This window comes from Prinia subflava, chromosome Z, assembly GCF_021018805.1.
Source record: "Prinia subflava isolate CZ2003 ecotype Zambia chromosome Z, Cam_Psub_1.2, whole genome shotgun sequence".
Lineage (NCBI taxonomy): Eukaryota > Metazoa > Chordata > Aves > Passeriformes > Cisticolidae > Prinia > Prinia subflava.
The window spans coordinates 56,207,444-56,232,305 of NC_086283.1; the positions used below are offsets into that span (position 1 = coordinate 56,207,444).

The 24,862-nt window shown below is 38.8% G+C and overlaps 1 protein-coding gene across 4 annotated transcripts in view; it reads right to left on the reverse strand.

Annotated features, from left to right (window-relative positions):
* SLC44A1 (solute carrier family 44 member 1) overlaps positions 1 to 24,862 on the reverse strand; it is a 75,980-nt gene that overhangs the window by 26,954 nt on the left and 24,164 nt on the right. For all 4 annotated transcript variants that reach the window (XM_063422090.1, XM_063422091.1, XM_063422092.1 and 1 more), the window contains exons 4-7: positions 23,034 to 23,170; positions 7,841 to 7,934; positions 2,882 to 3,051; positions 997 to 1,086 (exon numbers count right to left, since the gene is read on the reverse strand). In XM_063422090.1, the coding sequence (XP_063278160.1) occupies positions 997 to 1,086; positions 2,882 to 3,051; positions 7,841 to 7,934; positions 23,034 to 23,170 (491 nt within the window). The remainder of the gene's footprint in view (positions 1 to 996; positions 1,087 to 2,881; positions 3,052 to 7,840; positions 7,935 to 23,033; positions 23,171 to 24,862) is intronic.

Sequence of the window (24,862 nt, forward strand, 5' to 3'; positions counted from 1 at the left end):
CATGGTTGCTCAGCTTCAATAGAGAATATAAATGAAAAATATTCTATTTCTGTATTTTTCCTTTTCCCTGGTCATAGATTAGGAGGCCATTAATCAGAAAATGAAAGTGATCCTGAAAAAATATAGACGGTCTGCTGGTTTTTCCCATCCATTGCAGACATGAACTGCAAGAATTAAATCACTAGTGCTTCCTAATATGATTATTCTATTTTTTTCCTTCCCTACAGTCATCTGCCCAGACATTTTTGCTTAGCTACTCAGTAATAAGTGTAGAAAACTTTAATTTTATGAATTTAAAACCTAATGTGATGAAATAAGGCTATTTTCACACAAGCTACATCATTTTGGAAGAGACAACCTTAGGTAATTTCCAAGATAGCACGGCTGGTTGCATTTCACATATGATCTAGGTCATGCAGGTCTTCCTGAGTCATATGGAAATAAAAGAATTTTATTAGAATTTCTAGACAACCACCTTTACTTCCTCTCTTCAAGAATAGGTCTTAAAGAGCTACTCAAAGAACTGAGGGGCTGATGAACATGTCAGAGTTGCAAATACATTCAGCTGCATAAGCAATAGTTTCCCTTTGATTTCTTCAGGCACCAGCTGCAGTGTGGGAGTGCCATCAGACATACCCAGGCTTAGCTGCCTTGCTGACATGTTTGGAAGACAGGTTAAGAAGCAGGCAACATTTAGGGTTGTGCTATAAGAGCTGTGAGGAATCTCCTGCACTGACACCTATGGGCTCTAGTGAGTAGGCTGACATCAAGAGTGCCTGCCAAGCAGGGTATGCAAATATTCAAGGAGCAATGTACTCTCTGAGAGAGATCTACAATTACTAAGGTGGCATTTTTGATGATCTTGAAGGGGGCTCAAAAAAAAAAGGCTGAAGAGAAATGCAGGACCCAAGATCTGTGTGGGATGTAGCTGGGCTGAGGACATGGAGCACAAGGATTAGAACTGGACGCTCAAACTGGGAAACAAACAAGACTTACCAAGTGATCCCAGAATGACGAGAATTGTTAAAATCCAGACAAGTACTCTTGAAATGTACCTTATTATAACCATCAAAATCATGGACAACACTGTAAAAGAAGACAAATAAAATAAGCAGACTAATTACTTCAAGTAGATATAGCCTTCCTAATTTTCCCACTGCGCTAAAATAACTGCCTTCCAACAAAATTTTTACAGACAGATTTATTTTTTGAGGCTTACAAACTCACTGAATAGTAGTTAAGAAAATTAGGCACCTCTACAACTTCTGCTTTGGTTATGTTGATTAAAACAAAGCAAGCATAAATACATTTACACGATACATTAAACACAAGACATAATGCTTGCAATACAGACAGAGATGTACTTAGACAATGACCAAACAGACAGCAAGACATGACAGTACTTTGATGAGCACACCTCCTGAGGACCAGAGCAGAGTCTGCACTCAAATACACATGTCAAACAAGTGCAGTTATTATGATATCTGTGTATTCCAAAATGTCATGCCAGTCCTAAGTAAGAAGCTATACAGCCAGCTAAGGCTAAGTGAATGGTGTGTACAAGTAGATACTCATATTTTAACACATACATGTTTGTATTCAGCAGTTACACGCAAGCCACTGGAACCTGGCTTTTTGAATCACAGTCTAGCTCACTGTTTTAAAATAATTTCTGTTTAATTACGAAATTACAAACCCTCTTTTTTAATTAACTATATGTAAATTCTGTACTAACTTCTGACTCTAATTGAGCAGTACCACTGTGAATCAGCCACCAGCTTTCAGATTCTGAACAATTTTCTACCATTATTACCAAATACTGAAGCTGTAAAAATGTAAAAATAAACAGCTTTCCAGTTACAGTTGAAAATATACACAGTGGTCTTTTGAGTATGTTTAGGGGGGATTAATCGTATCTAGCACCCTTATTTTTTCCTTTCTTTTTCTGTTCCTTGCCCCCACCCTTTTTTTAACCACAAAAGCAAACTGAAGACAAATGACTCCTATATCTGATACAGCTTTGCAGTATTTCTTCCTAAACAATATACTGCTCATGCGCATAGCTAATATCTTGATCTTCCCATTTTAGGATTTCAGATTTTATACTTTGTATAAGTAAAATAGACTCCCTAGGAAAGCTATTTATGTCAGTGAGCAATATTACATCTGAAACAACATGACTCTGTTAAAACAGCTCTTCAGTCTAGTGCAAAGTGTCACTCTATAGGCTAGAGGCATCTCACACCTATAGGAAAAATTCAGTACCTCTGTACTGTTGGCAATTTCCAGCTCTTCAGAAAAGTCTGAGATTTTCAAAGTCCTGAAACTTTTAATTTTGAAGGGAGTGGAAGAAGGAGATAACATACAATGCAACAAATGGGCACCTAATTTTCTTGTTTTCACTCTTAAAGTTCTCATATCTTTGTACAAGTATGTTAAATGAAACAAATGAAATCCCCTATATCCAACAGGAGTGTGCTATTATGCCTTTCTCAACCCATCCTTTTCATTTGTAAAGCGCTTATTTGGACTTGAGTTAGTAGAAGATGACTGCTACAAACAGGAAAGAGGAATATTATAATAAAAATTAAGAAAACGTGTATGCTCTCTTAACTACATCAAAACTAATGTTGGCTAATTAACAGCCATGCATCCTCTATCTTGTAATCAGTGTAAGAGAAACAAAATCAGGAATGCATATGTATATTACTTATGAATTAGTTACCCAGCTCTCAAATAATATTTTAAAAAAGCATTCTGAACAATTTCTAAGGGATTGTTGCTATTATACTTGTGTTTTGCTCATATTGTGGTTAGAGTGTGTTAACAATCTCCTAATGGAGTACACTATGAAATAGCTAGTAATGAGAAAAACAATTACCTAGTGATAACAAGCAAAGTCCCATTATAATCTCTTTGCTGGTCATAACTCCACTAATCAGCCTGTGTAAGACACTACTGTCACTGACAAAGGTGATCAGGGCCTCTGCAAACTTGGCATAGCAGGAAATGTTCACAGGAGCACAGCGATGGAAGAATGGAATAGGTGCACTGGTGACACAAGAAAAAAAAATCAGAAAAAAAAATTACTCCTACTTAATATAAATGCCACATCAACACACAAATGAAAGGTGAACAGATGCAATCATTCCACCCTTATAACATCATAACCAGAAACCATGTGTTGAATGCACAAGTGCTGCTGAAATGAGGATGATCATAATGGAAAGTGATGCAATTCTTACAAATAACCCTGTGAGGCTGGAGTGTACATTCCAATAGGACATTATTACCCTCCCACCCTTAAATGACAAGGCACAGAAAGTATATGTTCCTATTTCTGCCTTAAATGTCCTTCTTTCAAGCGTCAGGTGGTGAACCAGCAGCTGAAACAATGCCTTTCACTCATGTTAGAATGGAATATTGGTCCATATTTGCAGCAAAAGAAATTGCAGAATGACAATACTCTTCTTGAGAGTATATATTTTGTGCTAAAGGACATCAGCATTCACAACTGCTGCCAAGCAAAACGAATGTATTTATCCCTAGTCTTTCCCCATACTAAGCTTGTTCTTGTATTGAATATTATAATCACAGTGTAAATTTGTCAAAATTATGCAAAACATGCCAGGATGCCTCTGTTGCTTTGAATCATTTTGGAAACAGTCTCACAAAAACTATTGAGACTATGCACTAAACTTTGCAGAATGCTCCAAAAAACCTGCTATCAAGTCTGTAAGAGAAAGAGACAAGAGCAGAAGAATTTTCCTTTAAAAGTGGGTGATTTTGTTTTCTAAATGTCTTTCATTTAGTAGCAGTCTGTCTTGCTCATAAACTATGTCAGATCTCAAAGTGGCCTATTACATCATTTGATCAATTCCCAATTACATTTCAGACATGAATTACATGTTCCTTCCTGTAATTGGATCCAATGAAAAAAATGTCTTTTCTATTGTTTCACCTGCCCAATCTTCCTTACTTGAAAGATTTCAGTGGACTGTAGCAGCAATGAACATAATCTTCTGCAGTTTCCCCATTTCAGCAATGACCTATAAATCAACAATTTTCTGTCCTCAATAACTATTTTTTAAGGTCATGTCTTTCTAAAATTCTACCCACCATTTTAAACAGTAGTGAACCAGCTGCCTTAGGTACATATTTCCCACCCATTGTTTTTCTGAGGAAAAAGGATGATATGCTGAAAACCATTAATGTGTAACTATTCTGTAAAGAAACTGGGAGAAATTATGATCACCTGACATTTCTAGGTAATTAGTAGATCTAAGTTTTTGTTTAAAGTCACCAATGATTGCAAATTTTATGGTTCTAGGATTACTGTGCTAAGTAGGTAAATGCATTTGGAGTTGCTCATATTGATGGTCTACTTTTGGGTAGTAGTGAATACAGCAGTTAAGCACAGCAAAGTAATTGTGCATTAGTCATAGTTGTTAAAAAACAAATTAACCCATAATGATGGCTGCCCTACTTAAAAGGCGGTCCATATAACCTCTTAGCTTCTTAAAACATAACCTATTTTGGAATACTACTGCTCATTATACGCTGTATTACTGAAAAAGACTGAAATTGGAGAGGTTTATTTAATTGTTAACCACTACAACTTTATGCCGAGCCTAGAGCATTTACAAGTTGTCATTATCAGTAAGAAAGCCCAAGTTTTGAGGTGGGAGTAGGGAAAAGGATGTTATTCCTGCATCCAAATACAAAAATATTAGCTTTGAAAAGGGCACGAATGGGATTAATGTATTCTCCAAAATACATTCCAATGGAAGAAAATACGTTTTTTGCAACAGTTTAGTCATCTAATATCCCTTAACCTAAAGCTATTTCACTACCTATTTTAAGTTACCTATTTTCATGTGCAGTAATTAATTGCTAAGTATGTTTTAATTAATAATAAAAAAAATAGGTTAGTGGTTCCTACAAACTTTCTTGAGTAAATGGGACTCCTGAGAATCCACTTTTGAGACCTGCTTCTGCTCCAGTGGCTCTGACTAAATGAGTAGGTGAGGTAAAGTGTCCTAATAAAAAACACAATAATAGATCTGTTCTCCATGACCTGGGCTATTTTATATGAACTTTTGATTATATCTTGGTATATTGCCTACTGAAAAGGAGTTACAAATTTCTAAGAATAGCAACATGATGCTTAATCATAAACAAGACTGAATAAAGTTCAAGCCAGCAGATGATGGTCTCAGATGCTATATTTTTAAAGCATTATTCAAATGAAGTTAGTAGACCTATCTGATTTCTCAAGCATTAGATTTCAAAGAGTTTTTTCCTCTCACTTCTACCCCTGTGTATGTACAGGAGTAGTACAGCAACCTGTGTGAGGGGAGGGGGAGTCCAATTGGAATGCCACAGCTAGCTGCTCTTTATAACCTCTGCAGGTTCACTTGGCACAGCTGATTTAGAGATAAATGCTGCAGGGGACTGGACAGGTTTTCCTCCAGGGTCCTCTAAACATGCAGAGGCTGATACAGGCTGGGTGTTGAAGAAACACATATTGCTAACTGCACTGCTAGATTGTACCACTCTGTCAAAGTTGGACATAATAATACCATGGATGGTAGAAGATGGATGGTAGGAGTCCACTAACAGCCTCAGCTGAAGGCTGCCAAGAATCCTGATCATCAAACAGAAAACATCAAGGGACAATCTTTACACCATATGCTACCTCCACCTCATGGAACTAACAGGAATCAGAGGGTTCAAACCCCTTGATCGATCGCACTGGTATCAGCTGGGGTAATTTTCTTCACAGTGGCTGCTATGGAGCTTGTTTTGGATTTGTGCTGAACACAGGGCTGATAATATAGAGATGTTTTTATTATTGCTGAGCAGGGCTCACACAGAGCCAAGGGCTCTTCTGCTTTTCATACAGCCATGCTGGCAAGGACATTGGGGGTGCATGGGAGGTTGGGAGGAGACACAGCCAGGACAGGTGACCCCACATGAGCAAAGGGATATTCCACACCACATGGCATCATGCACAGGATATAAAAAGAGGGAAAGAAGAGGAAGGAGGGCACATTTGACATGATGGTGTTTGTCTTCCCAAATAACTGTTGCATGTGATGGGGCCCTGCTCTCCTGGAGATAGCCAAACATCTGCCTGCCCATGGGAAGTCATAAATTCCTTGTTTTGCTTTGCCTGTGTGTGCAGCTTTCCTTCCGCTATTAAACCATCTTTATATCAACCCACAAGCGTTCTACCTTTTACCCTTCCAGTTCGCGCCCTAGTCGTGCTGGTGGGGAATTGAGCAAGTGGCTGTGGGGATCTGAGTTGCTGGATGGGGTTAAACCATGACACAGATCAAATGTGGCTGCTAGGTAAGTTCTTCCTGAATGCCTTAGTCAACAAGATGTTGAGTTTTCATTTGGTCGTCTCAACATGATTCCATTTCTCCTTCAAATTACACTTACTCAAATAAATTAACTACAAAAAACCTGAAAACCAGTGGTTTACAGATACAATATTGGACTTTTTTGCCTTAGGGCATTAAGTTCAGACTGTTCAATCTCAAAAATGCTCGAACGTATCATACATTTTAGTAATAGCTGATCAAAAAGGGAAACACTCCACCTACACAACAGTGTATTTAAAAATAACGAGGTAGTTTTTATGAGGAATTTACATAGCATCATTAGAGCTCTCACACATTTTTCTATCCTGCTGTTTTCTTACTACGCCATATTCATTGAGACTGAATGGCATGGGTACACACAACGAGAAGTCAATATAATTCTGGCAAGAACTAGGACTAACAAGCCTTTTCAGTATGCAAGCTGGCACTGAAGTTTTCATTTGTTTTTGTATTACTGCTGTAACAGCTGGCCAGCTGGATGGAATATTAATCTACATGGAGAAAATTTTAAAAGAAGTTAATATTCCAGCTGCCACTAATTGTCACTATAATATAAAAAGAATGATTCAGTGGAGAGGCCCAATGTATACAAGAAAGACTTAAAATCAGACTTTGTAGAACTGACACAAATATAACATTTACAAAAAAGGTAACAGAAAACTATGCATAAGAAAAGACTCCGCAGTTACCACCCACTACTGAGTATATTTGAGAAGCTAAATTTTGAGGAAACACAACATGGTTCTTCTCAAGTTAGTACAATTACTGACAAAAGGCTGTGTACAACAGATCACTTTTCTCAGCAATGATCATTTCTACAGGTCCAAGCAACATAGCTAGAAGAGCTTATGAAGCTATGAACTTCCCAATTCTATTTCACAAACAGCAGTCTAATGTAACACTTAAAACGATAAACCTCAAAATGATCTGTTAATAAAATACAGCCCTCTTTTTGGTACTCGACTATCCTTATATTAGTCATTTGTGGACTGAAAGAGAAAAAATGAAGAAATTTGCATCTATTTGACTGGCTAAGGTATAAGAAGTGAATGCTGCAGAGAGCTGTGCCTCCCTACACAATTTTTCCTCCCAAAGATTAAAAATGTTCCATGATTGTCTCAGATTGGCATCGCTGATAGGCAGCTGGCTATAGATAGGGTGAAAGGCAATAAAACAGCTGATACTTAGAACAGTGTCAGTCACATGAGACAAGAGAATTTAAAGATATCATCTCAATAGTTTTAGTAACATATATATGGATAATTTGGGTTTTTCTTTGACTGTTACTTTCACTACCTTTTAAAACCCAGAATTTTAGAAATATATACAATAATACACTAAAACATCTTCCTGGTAAGAGTGAACATGTATTGGTATTTTCTAAAGAACTGTCATGATCAAAACAAATTTCTGCTCCCTCCACCCCAAATCAGACAGCTTGATCACATTACCTCTCCGGAACAGGATATTTAGGACATAACTTGGCAGCCCTTGGGTCTGTAGTATATTCTGATGGCTGTAGTTCATAGCTACACAGAGTGGAGCCTGTTGAAAAGTAAAACAACTATTACTGGTATGGAAAACAGATAAAAATCAAATATTCATATTCTTTGCAAACATCATTAAAACTGTTACAGATGCTGATTCTGCATTTCCTCATGTCATTACCACGAAGTTTTGTTACAGTTTCTCCTGTAATGTGGTGAATCAAGTCCAACACAGTTGTCAGTAGAATACAATGACACTCTCTATCTAGCTTTGGGTTTTCCAAAGTTTGGGTATTTGAGTGGAAAAGACTAATTCACAATGCAGTATAAAAGGGAAGGACACAAAATACTGAAGTCCTCCATTCCCTGCTATACCACCATGTTTTTCTTGATCATTTTTAATGTATGGACATTACATAAGACAACATTCATGGCAGAAAGAAAAAAATTCCTGGATTTGCAGGGGTTTTTGTGTGTGAGTATTCAAAACACAACTGGTCTATAGGTTTCAGGGAGAGGAACAAAGAACCCAAACTGATAAAGTTAGAAAGTTGGCTGAGAAACAACAGTAGTTCTCCATTATATATCCAAAGCTTCTAAAACAGCTGAACACTCGCCACAAACTGGTACTGCCCAGTAAAGATCAAGTTGCCTATAACAAAATTAAAACATAAACAAAGTTTTCCTTTGTACCTGACATTTGCCTAATGGAAGTGCCTTAGCTAGGAGAGATTTCTTTCAATTTATCTATAATGAAGACACTGAACATCTGATCCAATGCTTCTAGGAAATCAGCAACTTCCAAATCAGATTGGAGCCCTGGTATGTCAGAAATTGCAGAGGTAAGGAAGCCTCCAAAGAGGTAAGCCACCTATCCAAAGATGAATTTCCTTCCACTCTTGTTTCCTAATAGATTGCTTACTTCCACATACAAGGGCTTTTAAAACATAGCTTTTAGTGTCCTTTTCCCCTATGCAATACACGAAGGTCTTTTCTTAATAAGAACTTATCTTAATCTTGATCATCAATATAAATAGTAATTTTTTTCCATTATTAAAGTCTCCTTGTCAGGAATAGTTTGTAGAAGAGAGTTCTGCAAACTGGATCTGGACAATACTATACTATTACCCCAAATAAACCAAGAATTTTGACAAACAGCTTTATCTTGGCCTGCATTACACCAAACAGAACTATTATTTGTAGAATTTGTAGAATATTATTTGCAGAAATTTTATCTGTCATTGCTACATTTCTACCTCTATGAAGAGACCTATTCACAGACTGAAAGAGCAGGGAGCCTACTTAGCTGTCTCAGCTGGTATCTATCTAATGCAGCCTCTGGAACACTATTTAAGTACCACTTCCACAAAATAGTTTCCTGGAAGCCAGTCCAAACCACCAAATGCACCACTGAAGAAAGTTAGATTTCCTACAAAGAGAAGTTACAAGGTGAAACATCTGAAATGCATTTTCAGTTATACTGTTAATATGAATCCTTATGCCTCTCCTTGCTTATGAGGAAAACATGGCATGAGATAAACAGATATCAGACAAAACAACATTCCTTAGGTCTTAGTTGTAGATGAAGTTCCTAAAATATTTTGTCCTTTTTGGACAAAAGGCTCTATACTGCTGCAAAAATTTTTAATCTGTTCTTGTGGATATGAAAACTTCTGGATCATGTTCATTTACTAACAACTCCATCTCTTGGAGGGCCAGCACAAGAAGAGTGTTACAGGTTTATCTTAAAAGCAGACGGAAAAAGAAGACTGCAGATATTTACATTTATTTTGCTTTAAATATAGGTGAAAAGATAAATTATAAAGATGGCTGGCAGCCAGCTGAACATGAGCCAGCTGTGCCCAAATAGCCAAGAACGCCAGTGGCATCCTGGCTTGTATCAGCAATAGTGTGGCCAGCAAAACCAGGGCATGGATTGTCCCTCTGTACCCAGCACTGGGGAGGCCACACTTCTCTGTCCAGTTCTGGATGCCTCACTGCCAGAAAGACACTGAGGTGATGGACCGTGCCCAGAGAAGGGCAATGGAGCTGGTGACAGGTCTAGACACACGTTTTATGAGGAGTGGCTGAAGGAGCTGGGGTTGTTCAGCCTGGAGAAAAGAAGGGTCAGGGGTGACCTTACCACTCTCTACAATTGCCTGAAAGGAGGCTGTAGTCAGGTGGAGGTTGGCCTCTTTTCCCAAGTAACAAGACACAGGGCAAGAGGAAATGGCATCAAGCTGTGCCAAAGAAAGTTTAGATTGGATATCAGGAGTAATTCACCAAAAGGGTTGTCAAGCACTGGAACAGGCTGCCCAGGGAAGTAGTTGAGCCCTCATCCCTGGAGGTACTTAAAAGACGTTGAGACATGGAGCTTAGGTAAAAAGTTTAGTGCTGGACTTGATGATCTTAAGGATGTCAAGCCTAAATGACTCTCTGGTTATGATTCTATGACGAGAACAAGGAGCTCTATAGGAAGAAGTAGGATATGTGTTATGTGGACAAGTGTATATAGATTCATGATTCAGTGTTTGGGGCCAGCTTGGCCATTCTGCCAAGTGACGAGTGTGAAATACAGTTTAAATATCTAATGCAAAGGCCCCCACATCTAAACAAGCCTAAAGGACAGGGCTGGTCTCTGTCTGCTCATGCTCTCATTCAACTTCTAGCAGTTCAGGCAGGAGAGAAAAAGGGTAGGGTTTATTACGGAGAGAAAAGGAAACTCTTTGTACAAATGTGCATCTGAAGACCTGTTTGGATCACAAATGTAAATGAAGAAAAATCAAATACCAGACCCTGACACGCATACCAGTCACAAGCCATTCGAGTAGAGACCTGTAGGGTAACCCAATACCCTCCTGGTTGTAGAGCAAACTGGAGACACCTTAACAGATCCCTCTGGAAGCCAACAGTATACTTGCTCCTGTCATGCCTGATAAATTCAGGCTGCTACTACCATGTCTTGCCTGGGAGCTGCTTTTAGGCTATGCTGGATCTTTTCCCTTCAGATGCCTAGCTCATGGCACACTTTTTTAGTCACAGCCAAGCAGAAAATTATTTCCATGGAGCTTGTCAAACAAAGGACATTAACTACCCTGTATTTAAAGAAACTACCTGTCTCAAAGCTGAAATAACACCCATGAGATTATTTGTCCTTTTGTCCCAAATAATTAGGCAGAACCTCAAACTATTGCCATAAATATTTATTTATATTTTGAAAACCCTCTGACTTCTCTAATACTGTGTAGGAGGGCTTTAGAACTCAAATGTGTGCTTGAATAATGTCACTTTACATCAAGCTTAAAACTGATTTCTTAACAAGAGAGTCCATGTGCATCACTAAATAGAAGTTCTCATTTTCTAAGGTGAGAAAGAAGAATGAACCGCACTGTCAAGCCTTTGACTCTATTAGTTACTCTGGGTTAGTAGAGACTAGCACAGCCAAGCTTTTTGTTGCTGTTCAAGCTGGTAAGGCCTGAAAAAGTTAAAGGAAACATTTGAGTCATCTACCTTCCTGAGATAATTAGTCTACCAAATACACTAATTTTATTAATGAATTATTATCACTCATAAATGTTTTGAGACCAGTATGAGCAGGATACAGCTAACAAACTAAAAGATCACTGAAATAATACACCCTTTGTTTCCTACAGCAACACACGTATTTCTTCTGGAGAAACTCTTAGGCAAGTGACATCCAACTGTCCTACAGGGACTGGATTTCAGATCCCAATATTAATGTTGTAACATTAAGAAAAATACTTCTAAACTATGCACAACATCAGTGTTTGGGCTATTGGTGAGCAACAATAGCGTACCTGACCTGTGTGCCCACTTTAACCCCACAATTCTGTATTTCGTGGTTTCATACAAAGTAATATCATGAAGACATACCACAGTTTCTGTTCCATGGTTTCTTTTCAATAAATAGAATTGTTCCAGCCATTAGAATATACTGGAGCCATAACTGGAGCAAAGTACCTCAAAAGAAAAACTTCTAATCTAGCTGTAGGAACTTATTTTCTAAGTCTCCTTTCTTTTTTGCCAAGACTTGGATTAGTAAGGAACTAAACAGCCATTATCTCTGGCAATCATAGAAAATAAGTATATTTAGCCCAAGTTTATGTATAAAGATGCTGTAGAAAGCCAGGACTTTTACTTCAAGGATTCTTTCTAAATGAGAAGGCAAATTATTGAAGGTCTTGTGTGCTTAGAAGACACAGTGCATAGAAGACATAATGCCCTGCTTTCCACAGCAGTACAGTAAACAGTAAGGTCCAAACTAACCAAAGGTGGTTAGGTAAAAACACTTTTGGAGACCAGAGCTCCAATACAGCTTTCCTTTCTGTATCTGCTTTGCTGTAAACCAACAAACCAAATTCTGCTAAAGCAGCATTACTATCAAGAGCTTACAGCTTGAGAAATAGTAAGATTCCCTAAGTCATCCAATAAGAGGAGCAGTCCACAGAGCATATCAGTGACATTTATAGTCCCTGACTTACAGTAGTGAAAAGCAAACCAGGGATTTTGGATTCCATTCTGGGACCTCAGCAGTGTCTGACCATCTATCAACACTTATTAACAGCAACTAAAACCAGGACTTTCAGACCTAGAAACATGGACTCATTCAGAGTCAAGGATTTAAGCAGAAAATTACAAAACTATGCAGAGAGAACAGGGATAGCCTCAGTACCAGGAGCAGCACAGTCACCTTAGGAGTTTAGGAGTATGTTCTTTTAAGTTACAAAGAGCTCCAAGCACCTCAGCATATCCCTTCTCACATACATGTGGCAAAGAACAGCCAGAGGGACTATAAATTTTTGATAAAGTAGTTTGTGTGAACTTCCATTCTGAGTCTGACATTGTGCATGTATTGTGCACTTACGTGGCATGACACATATGACATGTTTAATGATTTCTTTGCCTATATCTTTCATACTGGTAATAGGCTTAGAAGGTCCCAGTGCCCAGAGCTGTAGGACCATGGCTGTGTGAATGATAAACTCCCAGTTGACCCTGAATTTGCATGGGCTCTGCTGCTCCAGCTGGATCCTCTGTGTTTCTTCATGACAAGAATATTCTTCATCCAAGAATATTCAAAGAGTTGGTTGATTGAGAGGCCTCTCTCAATTATTTTTGAACAGTCTTGGGTATCGGGGGAGTTTCCAGCTGACTGGAAGCTGGCTAAGGTTGTCTCAATGTTCAAAGAGGACAAGAAGGATGACCCTGTAAACTACACACCTGTCAGTCTCACTTCATGGCCTGGTAAAATTAAGGAGAAGATTATTCTGGGAGTTCTGAAAAACACCTGAATGACACTGCAGCCATCATCACAGCCAGCAGAGTTTCATGAGAGGGAAGTCCTGTATGTACAAAATGACTACGTTCTAGGACAGTGTAACCCACCCGGCTGATCAGCAGAAGCCGCTTAATGCAATCTTTTCTGATTTCATAAAACTTTCAATACTGTCTCTCTCAGGACCCTTCTGGAGAAAATGTCCAGCCCACAGCTGGATAAACACATCCTGTGGTGGGTGAGCAGCTGGCTCATGGGTCAGGCACAAAGGCCTACAGTGAATGGGGTGGCATCAGACTGGTGACCTGTCACTAGTGAAATTCCACAGGGCTTGTCATGGGTTAGCACTGGCCAGATGTTAGTGCACCCATGAATATATGTTTTTTCTCTAACAACTCCTGTGGGATGTGATCAGGAACAGAGCAGAGCAGGCTTAAACCTTGAAAACAAAAAAAAACCCACCAAAACTTTATTAATTACATAAGAACAGGGACAGAGATACTCTTAAACACACACAGAGACAGAAATAAAAACTTCTTAGAACATTTCTTCTCCCAGTTTCTACCTCCCCACCCATCACTCTTCACCGACCAACCCTTGGGTTTTAAATCAAACAATCACCACTCAAAAAAAACTAATCTTCAATTCAGCAAGGGAGAGAGGAGTCTCTCTCGCACCACAAACTGTTCTTCAGAAAACACGGGTCCACCCCTTATGTGTTTCCATGTCACCCATAGCACCGCCCGGAGAAGTCTGCTAAGGTGACACTCTCTTTTTCCTATGTCCAGCGCTCTCACCGCTGTCTCATAGGCCAAAACTACATACAGGGCTTTTTAAGGATGCTGCATGCCGAGCTCTCCCCTTTTCACCCAGGGGCCGGGGTTCCAGGAGCAGGTCTGCCCTGAGGGCAGAGGGCACCACCTCACCCTCCCCCTCTCTTCTCTGCTCGCTCCAACTCTTCAAGTGCCAGTCACTGTAGCAAAAGCAAGGGGCAGCTGCATCCACCCAAAAATGCAGTTTATGTTCAAAAGAGACTCAAGTTCAGTCTATGGCTGACATTATGCAAGAAAAGTCCAGCTCCAAGGCTACTCCTCTCATTCTTCCATCGAGTTCCTTCCAATCATGCTTTATCATCTCGGTCCCAGGCCGCTTCCCTCTCTCCGAAAACTACCAGTCATGAGAATCAATGTCTAAGAAAAGTTTCTTTCTGCCAAGCAAGGGTTAACAGTTTCTTCTCGGCAGGGTGCAGGCGGAGGCATTCCCAGGCTCCGCAAACTCCCACGTAGCTGAGCAACTTCTCCCGGAGTTTGGGGGGGAGGGGGGGGTGAGCACACACAGAAGGCACTTCCACAGTTTTCCACCCCTCCATCCTGGACGGGGCAGCTCAGTTCCAGTCCTGTCCCTTCTCTTCTCCCCCCCCCCGGGGGCTCCGGCTTACCTGAGCCGACCACGTGTTTCCCCTCCCCCACCCAGCCTCGTGGCCCGGGCAGGGGAAGGAGGCCTGACACGTCCCTCTGCTGAAACCAGGATCCGAAAAGAGGCCGAGCCTCCCAGACTCCTGCTTTTAACTCTTTGTGTCCTCAGAGGCGTGTCCAAACTTCCGAGTGACCAACCCAGGTGCCAGCAGAAAAGCTGATCACTGATTGGACTGCCCACATCTCCCTGGAAAAATTCACCTCCCCCCCCCCAACCACGACAGGGCTCCATCCTTAGCCCTGGCACTTCAGCATCTTAAAAAACTTGGGCACAAGACTCAGAGACCCAAAGTAAGTTTGTGCTGATACAAAATTGGGAGGAGCCATTCACTCCCTCAAAGGCAGAGGCCTTGCAGAGGGGAATCAACAAATGACAGGGATGGGTAATTACCAACTGTATGAAGTTTAAGAAAGACAACTACTGGATTCTACACCTGGGACAGGGAAACCCTGGATGTATGGACAGACTGGGGAATAAGATCCTGGAGAATAGTGCTGCAGAAAGGGACCTGGGGGTCTCTGTCAAGGGCAAGCTGAATTTGAGTCAGCAGTGTCCTGGCAGCCAGGAGGGCCAACCCTGTCCTGGGGTGCATCAGGCACAGCATCACCAGCCAGACAAGAGAGGGGATTGTCCCACTCTGCTCTGCACTGGGGCAGCCTCACCTCGAGTGCTGGGAGCAATTTTGGATGCCACAATATAAAAAAAATATTAAGCTCTTGAAGAAACTAAAGATGATGAAAGAACTTGAGGGGAAGCCTTGTGAGGAGTGGCTGAGGTCACTTGGTTCAGCCTGGAGGAGACTGAGGGGAGACTTATCTCAGTCTGCAACTTCCTTGTGAGGGAAAAAGGAGGGGAAGGCACTGATCTCTTCTTTGCAGTGACAAGTGACAAGACCTGACGTAATGGCCTGAAGTTGTGTCATGGGAGGTTTAGGTTAGATATTGTGTAAAGGTTCTTCCCCCAGAGGGTGGTCTGGCACTGGAACAGGTTCTGCAGGAAAGTGGTCACAGCACCAGCCTGACAGAGTTCAAGTAGTGTCTGGACAACACCGTCACGTACATCCTGTGATTCTTGGGGTATCCTGTGCAGAGCCAGAAGGTGTACTTTGTGGTCCCTTGTGGGCCTCTCCCCAACTCAGCATATTCTATAGAGATTGATAACTGACTTCTAAAAAGCCATGGGATGAAGCAGAACTTACAGTTCGGAAACTTAGTATCTTACTTCATTGTGTCCTTTACAAGTAACATCCTATTACTTCATTATGTTCTTTGACACAGGAATAAAACAGACACGGAAATGTGCAGAAATGTTAGCAGCAATGCGACTGTTAAAATCCCAACTCCCCACCTCTGGAATTTCAGCCCAGTCCTACTTCCTCTTGAGTTCTGGGTATTTTATGACTAAGTTCACCAACTAAAACTTAGTTAACATTGTGAATACATGACTCACAGATGATTATGCTTGACTAACCAACCCATGCAATAAAGGCTAGTGTATGATATTAATACTGTCAGAGGTGGAGTTCAGGAAGGACAAGGCGCCCAGACTCTCACAAGGATAAAATTCTTAACACTTTTCTACATTTCTCACCCCAGAACTTGCCTGAAATCTATCTGCGAAGCTCTATCAGCTCTAAACTGTTAATCTGAACCATACTACCAATTCAAAGCTTCATGCAATGAGACAACTTGGTACACTTCCAATAATTGGATGTTACCTAAGCATATTACAGACTAGCAACACAGCTTACAAAAGTCGCAGCTTAAAACATTGACTCATGTATCTGGCTGCGACAAATTCCAGACCCAAAACCCTCAGAACTGGTAGGACGCCAAATACTGCTTCCACAGAAGGTGGTAGTTACTCTCCTTTGCTGAGCTCTGTCAGTAAAGAGAACAATGCTGCATGACCCCAGAAAAAGCATGGCAAGTAATAGTACGATCTTCTCTTTGTGGACTCCTGTCAAATGAAAAAGGGTTCAGATCACCATGAAACAAACCACATCATGCTGACCAGACTTTCTTTATTCTTTCACTGCTAGGCCTGCCAATAGTAATTATAACTCATCTACAATTATAGGAAGTAACTCTACTCAGAACACAAGCACTAAGTGCAAAAGTTTAGGATTGTATAAATTTCCTGTTTACCCATTTTAGAACAACGAAAACATTCCAAGAGCAGACACATTTGATGTTTCATTTAGGAATGAAGTAGCTTTTAGTTACACATATATTAGCATCCGAGCTGGAAATGATTGAGAAAACAAGAACTCCATCTCTTAGCTAGAGACTTTAATGTGGTCAAAAGTATCAGATAGTACCAGAGGACTGCACAAACATAGCTAAACATTGCAGCTATGCCTTTTGCAAATTGAGCACGAATACAGCCAGAAGACTAAATAAGGATAAAACTGAACCTTGACACTGAAATCCGATTTCTGGGCCCTGGCAAAATAGTGATACCTTGAAGATGAGCAAAAAGGCAAAGGACAGACCACTTTGCAGTCAGGACTTCTCAGATTAATATGACGGAACTGTTCTCAGAAAAGAAAAGCTTCATTTTCTACATCTACCCGTTGCTGCCTTCTGGCAGCACAGTGTGTATTTTAAAGGAACAAAAGTAAGGTTTATATGTATCTTCTAGCTGTTGCAGAGAGACATCCTATCACTTCTTTAAAACAATGAGCATCAAAGGACAGGAGAAATTACGGGTGGTTTTATAAATAAATATGGGACTGAAGTGAAACTAAGCATTCTCCAACGCCTGTAAGAATAGTCCAAGAAATATCCATCACAAAACCCCACTAGTTAGATCTTCAGAAGTCTCTAGAATTGAAGAAAGACAAAGAGAACTACTGTGATAGCTATTACAATATGCTGTTACAACTAGGAGTGTGGAAAAAAGAAAACCTTAGATTCAGAATTTATGTATATATACATGTATGTATTTTGAGTTGTAATTAAAAAAACAAGACAATACTCTTCACTTTTCCCTATTCTTATTAACAGTACAGAGAGTTTAAAAATAATAATTTATCTATTCCTCCACTCGTATTTCTTCCACTGCTAAATAAAACCAGCTTCTCTGGAATCAAATTAAGAATCCATCTAGTCAAGTAGCAGATGTTTCTCCTACTGTCTTTAGCTCTGCACAGCTTAGAACTTAAGGATATTCTTCAGTGGTAACTAAATATCCAAACAGAGTTTGGATGTTCTATTCAAAGAAAATTATTCTAAGAGTTTATCTTTTTTGTTTTAAAAATAGCAATAAGTTTTCTAAATTAACCGTAACTTGTGTGTAGAAAAAGCTTTTTGATGCTTAGTGATTTCATTTTTGATCTCCAGTTTCACAATACTCAGGTTATGAGATGAAGGAATAATGACTTTTCAACTTTGACTAAGATATTCCTGCTTTCTATTCTTTCTGATAGTTTTCTCTTTTACAGACAGAGGTAATCGCTGGTCCTTTTATTATGATAATCCCTGTTTCCATTTTCAGTATGTGTATATATATACAATATGTGAATACATGCTGAGAATATACATGTGTGTTTGTGTACAAGTTAAAAAAAATTGTAAAGAAAGCAACAGAACACAGCCTTCATGATACTAACATAGCAGGAGTTTACACTCCTGCTATGCAGTCCCTCTTCACAATACAAAAATATTACACTTTCAGACAATGCTGTGCCTCCAACCTAATCCTCAGCAGTTTCACAATCTCTTTCCCAAGTATCTATAACTACTTCAAATGAAAACACTATATGCACAACAATAAGTTCCCACCTCCTCATTCTGGGGGCATTCCCTTTGATTTGACATTTTATTCCACTGCAATTGATAGCAGGGCTTTTTCCCACATAATTCTAAATAATTCTGTACCCACAATAAGATTTATAACCTCACTATTTCTTCCCCTTTCTAAATGGTTTATTAATGTAATCAATAACACAACACAGCATTTTTGGAGGACTCCACATGCTGTCACTTTCTGTTGAGGAAACAGTTTCATTCCAACTAGAGGATACATTTCCAATACAACACAAACCTGATGAACCTGATGGTTCTGGTAACAAGATAGAGTACTACTATCTGTATCTCAAAACTGCTCATAATGTAGTCTTAGTCAATAAAAAAATGATACTCAAAATTAAAAAAAAAATGATACTCAAAATTAAAAAAAAATGATACTCAAAATTAACATACCCAAGTTTCCAAAGACCTGTGAGTGCAGAATTTCTTTATGCATAACATATCTAACTAACACAGTACATCATACCTCAAGAAAATCATGAGCAAATGATTATGTTTTGAACAGCATACTTTCACTGAATAAAAAGGCAGGGGAACAAGAGCAGATAAAAAATGTCAGAAGCTCACAGTAGCAGCTATTTCTAAAGCAAGTGCCAATAGGAACTGCGAAGATGTACTTTACGACACATGAAGGTGTCATTATCTTCAGACAAAAGAAAAATCCTTTTTGTTTCCCCCGTGGTTCCTTCTAATAGCTGAGAGATATCACGGGCTCTGAGACTTAGCACAGATTTCCTTTATTGATCTCTTTCAGGTCAGTCTCTATAGCAAACTTAATGAAGCATTCCCTCTGGCTCTATGTCCACCCAGACCACAACTAGCCCAGTCTAGCTACAGAATTCTGTAGCTAGAGATGCCTATCAAGATGCTGGAAAATAAAAATTTCATTTTAGGTTCCTAAATATGCATCCAGTTACTTAAACAATGAATAGTAATAGTAGTTCCCACACTGAGTAATCACTAGAGTTATCACTGAACTAAACACAACAGAAATTATAGCCAGCTGTCTAGTGTTTCGCTTTAATAATGACATTTCATTATTCATTTCATACAGATTAATTATATCTTCAAGGATATTTCAATATGCTTTAGCACGCCCTTGAAAGCCTCACTGCAGTATTTCACGGACATTAAGTTTTGAAGCATCAATTTGATTTCTGGGAAAAACAGCTTTCAGTCACATTACACAAAATACATAACTTTTTAAGGGCCAAGACCAACAAAAACATTGAATTACAAGTATTCTGTGCCTGAGCTGCTCCACTGGGTTACAAAATCCTGCGAAGAGCAACAGCAGTCAACTCAAAACATGTAACATTCTCAGCTGTGTCCAACTGATAGCTCTACAAACTCAAGTACTAGCATGGCTGTTTGAAACAGCACTGCAACATTTCTCAGGTAACACTGGCACTTCCAGGAGCTGCTCCAGAATATTTCTGTATTTTACAGCTTGCACCTCTGTACAGGTCAAAGATCTGAGTGGTCAAGTGCCCAGCTTTCTCTTTCCCTTTTTCCTCCTCCTGTAAAAGGTCCCAGCTGGTTCCAGTTTTCTGGGTGTCAATTACTGGGAAGAGATTAAAGGGACATGCTTTCTTGTTTTCTTAAAATCAGCTTGGCTTTGCAAGGGATGGGCTTCTTTTCTTCCTTTGAGAGGGCAAGTGAGGTAGGGATGGAAGTGAAGTTACAATCCTGAAATGATGCTGTGTTACTCACAAAATCAGCTCCTTTTCTCAAATTACAGCAGAAGAGCAAGGGCATCATTACTGATTCAGAATGCCAAAAGGCTGCTTTATGATGAAATGGGCTTTTCGCCTCAAGCAAGCCTTTTCTCTACCCGAAATGCTTATTTATAATCTCGCCTGAAGAACTGCACAACAAACATGAGCTCTGCCCTAAATGTTCTGAATCTTTGGGTCTGGCAGTTGTTTCCTTTTGTGTTGTTGAGGCAGTCAAGCTCATGACTCACTTTAGTAAAATTCCCACAAATGTTAAGCTAGCTGCAAATTCATATGTGGTACTGATAAAATCACTGGTCAATACAAAGATGTTTCAGTATGTTTTACATGTCACAGCTCTCGATAAAGATGTTTAGATTAAAAACTACATTTATTTGAACTTACCACACCACCTCTTCATGGGCAACTGAGGCACAACAGGTGATTTCTTTGGATTGAGAAAGGGTTCTTAACCAGTAATTCCTCTAAGAATTTCAAGGTGCATGGACGAGTAAAGTGTGATTTCAAGGACAGCATATGAGACAGGTGAAAATGGCCAACTCTACAAAAGAACATGCAGCAACCTACACAGTCTGTCTCCAGACAATTGCTATTTTCAGGATGCAGGAAGCTTTCAGAAAGGCTCAATAAATCAAAATCAAGAACTGATTGCATTCTTTACCTACAAATTTAAAACATTATGAGATGGTTTTATTTTCAAATGTTAGAAGTTGTGAGCCTGAGAAAATTCAGTACCAATTATTACAAAACCAAATACAACTTGCCCTCCTTCAGAACTTGGCAGCTGAACTCTATTTTCTAACTATATATCATCACAAACACAGAAATTGAAATTAAGCTCATTGCAGTCATGTTCAAGATCTGGAGACTTAATTATTACTATTACTATTTTTACAGTGGAGTCAATGGTCACTTAAAACTGACTGCCAAACCTATTCCTAGTATTAATTAATTTAAATCCACAACCATAGTTACAAAGTGGGTCTCGGAAAAGTTGTTCTGCTTTCTGAGCATTATGGTTTTGGTACTAATTCACTGTTCTTGCACTGCTAGAAGGCTCAATCACACTTGAACTTTTACTATCTATATGCAACTGTTAAGACAATCAACAATTAAGCTGTCATTTGCTACAAAACACCCTTTTTTTGGAACTTGCATGGGTTGGTGAAAAATTAAGCAGAAATATAACCATGAGGATGACAATATTTCTCTGAATGGTGTGATTTCAGTCATGCACAGACTTCATCTATAAAAAGAAAGCTCAGTTTAGTGTAATACTTGTCTTTGATAAGCCAAATACATAATGAAAATTAGGACTTGAACTTATTAATGATTTTGTTCTGCTCTAGCACCAAGTTTGATACTTTTGACCAAGCTTCTGGAAACTGAAAAAACTGCCTGTCATATTAATTTAAAAAAAAAATCTTTAGGTTTTAAAATCTAAAGCTCTAAGGAAAATAGAACAAAGAACCCTGAGGACAAGACATAGCATAGCATGTTTTGAGAAGAGTGTTTTTTGTTCTACTTTAAGATAGTTATACTGAACATATGTTAGGCACAATTAATAAGATATTTGACTTATAGAAACAATGGTGGTGATAAAGAGATGAAGCTGAATCCCATTGCTTCAAGAGGTGCTTAAACTCCATCACAAATGACCTTCACTTCATACTAAAAAAGAACTGGCCTGCATTAGTTAAGGAAAACACAGCATGCTCAGAGAAGAAGTAAAGAACACAATTGTAGATGTTGATTATTTTCACTTGTAATTGACAATCGTGCACAGATTACACGAGCAAGCTGTTTGTGCAGCTCCATGAAAGCTGTGATGCCTCATAGTAGTTCAGCTTCCAGATTCAGATATCAGACACACAGGCATGCAGGTACAGTGCAGCAGGAGACCAAGGGCACTGACAGTGCCCCAGTGCCACTTCAACTCACTCTGCTTTCAAGCAGGAGTACTCACATAACCTATGCTAGTACAGCAGTAAACATTTCAGTTTCTTTTATGAAAAGTAATCAGTTCCACTGCTTTGAACTGGGTCATCCAGACTGAGATATTTTTAGTCAAGGACCTTGCAAAGAACTATTACTGCATAATTTTAAAAGATAACTTTAGGACTGTGCCCACGCATTAGGAAAATGTTCCCACTTGCATAACTAAAAAATGCTGACATTTCCTCAAATTAATTTAATATCTTCATTTCGTATGCCCAAAGGTTGGTTACTTCTCATGCACTTTATTCCAAAGACTGCTAAAATAGGAACTAAGCTAGTAACGTCAGTATTACGACTAGAGAGAAAGAGTACTGCTCTTCGAGGTATAATATTTCCTTTGTAAATGCAATTAGTTTCCTTCACACTTCTTTTTTAAAGAAAGCATAAGAAAACAAAACCCAAAAAGAACTGCACTGGAGCACTGAATAAAAGCAGGAATACCTTCACACACACAGCCATACTCAGTGCCACAAGTCCTATTAAACAGTAGCATGGCTCTCACTAACCCCCTGTGCATGAGAACTTTTCAACAGCTTTACTGTTAAGCAGCAATGTCAGAATATTTCCTTAGGAACTGAAAACATCTCATATAGTCAGACATTCCCTCAAATGCTTGGTATATTTTGTACTCCTATTTTAAAAATAAGCCTTCCAAACTGCCCAAGACCCAGTGGAATACCATCATACTATAAGATACAGCAATGTTTTAGCTTAATGAAAAAAGCACATTACTTCTATTCATATTTCTTAATAATATTTCATTTTTAGCTCAGCTAATAACTGAGTTTTTTTCAGATCCTACAAAAATATGAACAAAAACAAACCTATTTTTTTCATACCATTAGTTTCTGCAAATTTCTGTATATCAGCCAAAGTTTTCAGTTCTTTTCTTGGACAAGCTGATACACACAAGGCAATAGACTTAATCTTCTGATGTACTATATCAATGTTGCATGGATCCAAGAAGAATACATACCTATGGAAAGAAAAAAAGTAAATTATTTCTATTTTAATTAACAATTACACTGAACAAAGTTTCAAACTATGGGATTCAGTCAAGACTGAGTGATTCAGTCTGTCCAGAAACACAGGAAATTTGATATTATTGTAGCTTTGTGGATCAAAAGAACTTATGTACCCAACATATGCACAACAAAGCTATGGGTATTTATACACCTCTGGATCACACAGACAGGATGTTTAACTCTACCTAATTCAAGTCCATTCAAATGGTGCTACTCATAAAAATAGCAGTAGTCCTACCATGCCTCTTCACAGAAATGAGTCCAGACATTCACAAAGCTTTACACAACTTTAAACTTGACTTAGAGAATTAATTTTTTTTCCGAAAAGACCCAAAACCAAATAAAGTCATTCTTACTCTGCAAAAAGAAAAGGTCCACGACTATATTAATGAATACACATGGTACCAGTAATTAAGAACAGCTTTTTAGTATAGATTGATTTTCCATGCCATGACTGAACTGATTACTTTTGTATTTACTTAGAAATAAAATTCCTTTAGATACTTCAAGTACAATTATCTAACATTTAAGTGCAGTATTTTAAAGAGAGTCTACCTGCTAATTTTTCACAATGAATGTGATTTAAAAATCTGATCAATGAAGTACAAATTATTCATTTTTAGCTAACATCTCCTGGCTATGTACGCTTCATGACAAACACTAACCCTATAGAATTTCCACTGATAGTATAATAAAGATGCTTTTTTCTTTGAAAGTTGAACAATTCTTAAATCCCTACAATTCTGGTGATGTACTAAGCATTGAAATATTCTCTTCATATTACCTAACATCATCATATAAAAACACCAGAATTCTGCCATACAAAATACCATTTCCATTTTTGCAGTCCGCAGTGATGAGAATTCATTTGTAACCAGTAAAAATTTCTTTTGCTCCTAAAAAGCATTTAGGTCCTCCCTGAACACCTTCTGTCTATATGCTAATTGCTCTCTACTGTTCTATTACCCAGTGTCAGTCTACAAGAATGAATGCTATGTAGTACAGTCTTCCTTTGAAGTCCATCAAAACTCATGTTATCTAAATCAACTGTAACATGGTAATAGATTCCTTGCATTCTTAAAAGATTCCATTCTTTGTCAACATCTTGGTGAAATCATCCACCTCTACTTTTTTAGTTATTACACATTGCACATCTTGGGTCTTCACAGACAGACCACTGGATTCTGAGAAACAAGTGTAAACATGAAAATTTTGTCATGCAGACACAGAAAAGTAACTGCATGCAAGCAATAAACCACAGTTTTCCCTTATTTCAAAGAAAATACTTCTGAGTTGGAACCAAGACATACAATAGCTGTTTTAATTCAAGTTCCTCCAGTTGTTATCCCATAAAATAAGGGTACATGGCAGGAGAGTGTCTACTTCTTTGAGGGTATTTGGTCAAAGGAGCTGCAACACAGAACCTACAGAGTCAAACTTGACTGATATGGCAAGGGAGGCTAGGACGGGAACAAACCTTCTAAGCCTCACTAATTGGTAAGGATATGTGAATTATGAAAATGGTGATTTTTCAGTACGACTATCTGGTTAAGGACCTTGCCAAATTGAGATAAAAGGAGGGAGACAGACATAAAACTTGTCCGCTTAATAAAAATAACAATCAGAAACAAACCAAGTCAATG